Source organism: Pygoscelis adeliae, unplaced genomic scaffold (assembly GCF_000699105.1).
Source record: "Pygoscelis adeliae isolate BGI_AS28 unplaced genomic scaffold, ASM69910v1 Scaffold15, whole genome shotgun sequence".
In the NCBI taxonomy this organism is placed as follows: domain Eukaryota; kingdom Metazoa; phylum Chordata; class Aves; order Sphenisciformes; family Spheniscidae; genus Pygoscelis; species Pygoscelis adeliae.
Window position 1 is genome coordinate 882,134 of NW_008824988.1, and position 4,585 is coordinate 886,718.

Here is a 4,585-nt window from a genome sequence, read left to right on the forward strand (position 1 = left end):
TCTATGACATTAATTAATAATAAAAAATACCCCAAACCCACCAACCCAAACTTAGAAACATACTTTGAATTTCAGTAGTCTTTTTTAAAGAAGCTATTGCATTCATATTGGGGATTTGGTGCACAATATCTTCCGGGAGAGGCTCCAGCTGCAAGAATAAAATAGAATAATATAAATTTTCAATAAGCCACAGGGAAGTAAAACAAACTGAAACAATCTAATCCTCAGGAAAAGCTCAGCCCAAGAACTGGTTAACATTTTGCTGGTATCAGTTCTAAAAGTATAGCCATGATTTTGTTTTCTGTTTTCCAGCCATGTAATTGAATTCCAAGGGGCTTTTCTATTGGCTGCAAGACTAATCTATGGAGTCTCTGAAGCAGGTGCATGTCTGTGTATTATTCATTAAAAAAATGCTAGTTATTTGTGTAATTTTTGTAGGTTCCTCACAAACCAAATTCCACTGCGTCTGTATATGCAGCTGGGCACTCCAAACAAAACCTTGCTGAAGCCACACTGGAACCGAAGTGTGCACTCTATTATCTTTATTTTTCTGGTGTTATTACATCTAACCATCTTACACATTTTAATATTTTTAGGGAAAGCCATAAAACACAGCTGCTTTTACTAGCTTTACATTAATTTCAAATAAAGTAGTAGATAAAAAATGGTTATGCAGATCAGCAGTAAGTGTTCTCTAAGTAAGTTTTTTATAGTCAGCTGCATTTTAATTAGCCAGTTTCAATTGTATAGTCTTTACGTAGGGCTGCATCATAGTAAATTAGCAGAAGGAAGTATTCAGTTACTGCACAGCTATTTTTGCCCTGCAATGGATAGATATACCAAGCAAACTCTATTTTGAAATTAATCCATATGTGCCTTTTTGTCCACCTCCTAGAAAAAGGGTAGAAAATTGTTTGGGCTAAACGCCTCTTCTTGTACTATAATAACTATATTCTCCTTGAACTATGCTTAGAGTCCAGCCAGTTTTTCCGCTTCCCTGCATAGCCTGCTAAGGCTGCTTCCTGCAGAGCCAGGAGTAGCAACCGTGTCAAGGTAGACAAGGAAGAGTGATATCAATACCAATCTCTCTTCTCTAAAGCTAAGGAAGTTCGACCATCGTTGACAGGAGACATCTGTACTGCAGACAGAACTCCTTTCTTAAGCATGCCTCGGTCTACTTTAAACTAGGTCAAGTGAAGCCCACCCAAGGAGCTTCATCTGTGAAGTTAATAGTTCAGTAGCCATCATATATTGTCCTCCGGGTTGCTACCGCTGCATTGCTACCCACCCAACTAGATAAGATCAGCTTTGATCCAAGTACAGAAAGTGGGAAGGAACTGCAGTGTAGATACTCCCTTAGTAGGTATTTTAAGCAAGCTCAGCTACAAATCCCAGAACTTCTGGGATCTTACCATTATGATCAGCAGTGAATGCCTGTCAGTGATAAAGACATTGCAAATATCACCAGTCTTTTGGAGTCCTGGTAACTAAAATGAATAGGGCTGTTCATGTCATTATTTCCTTAGAATCCCATATGGGATTGCAGCTGGAAGATTTCCTTGTGGCTACAAACAATAGCACTATGGGTTTTTTTCAAACAGCATAAATCACTCCATTCTGGGCAGTGAGCAAGTGTGCATAGAAGTGCTGGTAGGATCTAACTGGGTCCCCACTCTACTTGGTTACTGAGGAGGTCAAACTGCAAAGGAAGGTTGTTGCTATCTAATATGTATCATGGATTAGAATGAAGAAAGCAATTACAGTAAAAATAACATTTACAGATACATTTGCAATTTTTAAACCACATTTACTTCACGATCTTCATAGGTTACTCTGTTTGGTAACTCTTGCAGGTACCTGGTGGAAAACTGTGTGTTTATGAAAATGCCTACCAACAGACCAAGCTTCACAGATTTTAGAACAATAATCCTTATAATAATCTTAATAATCCATACCTTGGGTTATATAGATAAATAGCACTTGCTTTTATCACTTGTTACTTTCTGTTTAAAGCAATCTACCATTTGGCCAGGAAGAGAACAAAATCCTGAAGTTCTGTTTGGTTGTACTGGGTGCAGGAACACAGAAGGGGAAGTGAACAGTAGCTTAAGGTTCTGTTTTGACAATTTCCTAATTCCTAAGGCTTTGACAACCATTTCACTCCCCTGAAGTAGGACAAAATAGCTCCAGGCTATAACAATAGGAATAATAGTACAAGGTAAGGAATTGCCAGACTGCAAGATCTGAGAGCGGTGTCTTGTTTTGCCTTTGAGTACCTTGAGATTCTTTCTGCAGACCTCTTGTGCTAATTATTAAGCTGGGAGCAACTGATGCAGAGATAGACAGAGGAGATTTCCTATTAAAAGGTGAATATTTTGTTGCCTTCTTCAGAGCTGGATTTTTGCAGGAGGCAAAAAATTGTCTTGATTTTTCCTAATATATCAATGACACCTCTTTATTTTTCAGTACAGAAATAAATTGTTTAACGAGTAGGCTACATTTGAATATTAGACATATCAGATGAATATTTAGAAATGGCAGAGGTGTTTTTAGAAATCAGGATACGATGATGAATTACTAAAGAAAAGAAGAAAAAGTGTCAGACATCCAACAATTATCCCAATCATTACTCCATCTGTTAGCTCTACTAACAGATCTGTAGGTGATGTGAATATAATAGTCATTGATCATTTCCTTAACAATTTTTTCCACAAAACTTTCATGTTGTAATCCAAGCTCAGCTTCTGCTCCGGAGCTGTTCTGCCTCTTCACCCTTAGGGATAGCCAGGCAGAACTTGGATCCTCTTCCATATCAGGGAAACCTTATCAGGCTACAGAAGTAAGTTCATTACATCATAGACCTGTTCAGCCCAAATGCAGTACCGTTACAAAAACACTGCAGAAATAAAGCCAGTGCGTTATGGCAGCTATTTCTACACACTTTGAAATGAGACTGTCTGCATTTGAAAGAATGATTTCTGTTGGCAGCTGTCCACTGGTCAGATACAACTGTATAGACTGAGGGGTGTCCCTGGAAAATATCAGCAGTTAGACCCAACAGCGAACAAAAGAAATTACTCTACACCTGGCATATATGGCACCATCACCTTCCCTCCTACACTTAGTGGCATTCAGATCATGAAGTCTATTAAATCTGGAGGTTAACAGAAAGGAAGTTGAAAAAAGCACTGGAAATACACTGTCAGGAAAGAAATTTTTCAGAGAAGAGCAGCTCAAGTCAGTGCAGAAATAACCAAACCACTGGAGAGACAGTTTGGACCAGACACAAAGGGTCACATTTTCAAAGCTTTTACATGGCTGAATTGGGCTTTTGTGCCCAAAGTAGCAGATGAAAGTAGAAACTGTGTCCACTAATAATTTTCAAAGTAGGAAAAACAATGTAAGTGGGCAAAAATCACTCGGGCCGCCAAAGTCTGCCAGAGGCATATCAACAAATGTTTGAAGAAGGAATTAATGATGGAAATTTCATGTGCCCAGAAGGTGATCTGAAATGATCCTTGGGAACGTGGAGAGAATCTGAAACTACAGCAGTCTGTACTGAGTTCGAAAATCTAGAAAATCTAACAATATCTGTGTTGTCCTTAGCGCTGTCATGTCTTAAAGCACCAAGATTAGCTTCAGTGAAGATTGTTGTAGAGTGCAGTTAGAGATAACTGAAAAGTGAGACAATTGCAAGCATAAGGTAAGGAGCATAAAGAGTCCTGACAGAAGCAGAGGAAAGGGAGAAGGCAGACAGGCTCCTCAGGGATGTCTAGGCTGCAGGAGGAAGCACTACAACCTCCCTTTCCCAGATAAACTGTGCAAGAAGCATATCAGCACCAAGACTGGGCTTTGTTGCTCCTAGGGTTGCCTATGACTACAGAGGACTAAGTTCAAAGATCTCACAGGTCCTCTGTGTTCTTATATTAGCAATCTTCTCAAAGTTTCTGCACTTTCTGTTTGTATATAAGCACTTTAGGCAGGTATTTTTGTGATCCGCTGTTACAATGCGGTACATAAACGAGTCAGTTTTCAGTAGAGAATAGGTTCAAAGGCACAAAGGGTCATTAGCACCTACCAGTCTCCAAAAAACAAGGGATGCCTTGGAGGTATGTAACTTTGGAATCAGAATATTCTCTGTTTCCTTGGCCAAACCACTTCCTGACTAGCATTGCCCACCTTGGGGACTTTGATGTCACCATCCTGACCTCTGGCACATACATTGCTGCAGTTTCCTACTCCATCTAATTCTCTATTTCTGGGCCAATTTCTAGACTCCGGGTTTATGCAAGCAGCAGTTGACAGGTGGCTTAGACTCAGTGTTAATTATTTTCTAGTATTAGACTCAGATTAACAATGAGGATGTGAGATTGTGACCAAGTTTACCGTGCAATTTAAAATTGATCTCAGGCCATATTCACTTCCATGAATATTTCCATTTTGGAGAGAGAAATGCTTACCTGTTCTGGCAAAAAAACCCTTTTTAACGCAGTCCAGGCCCTCTTGGCAGACCTCACTGCCTAACTGGCCAGCAGCCCCAGATTCACACTGAATTCCACAAAGGAGAAAAATGCCAACTTTTCAT

At 39.6% G+C, this 4,585-nt stretch overlaps 1 protein-coding gene across 1 annotated transcript in view; it reads right to left on the bottom strand.

Moving 5' to 3' along the window:
• The window catches only part of HDAC9 (histone deacetylase 9), a 452,900-nt gene that overhangs the window by 14,562 nt on the left and 433,753 nt on the right, over positions 1 to 4,585 (bottom strand). The window contains exon 26 of the mRNA XM_009326083.1: positions 64 to 148. Coding sequence (XP_009324358.1) covers positions 64 to 148 — 85 coding nt within the window. The remainder of the gene's footprint in view (positions 1 to 63; positions 149 to 4,585) is intronic.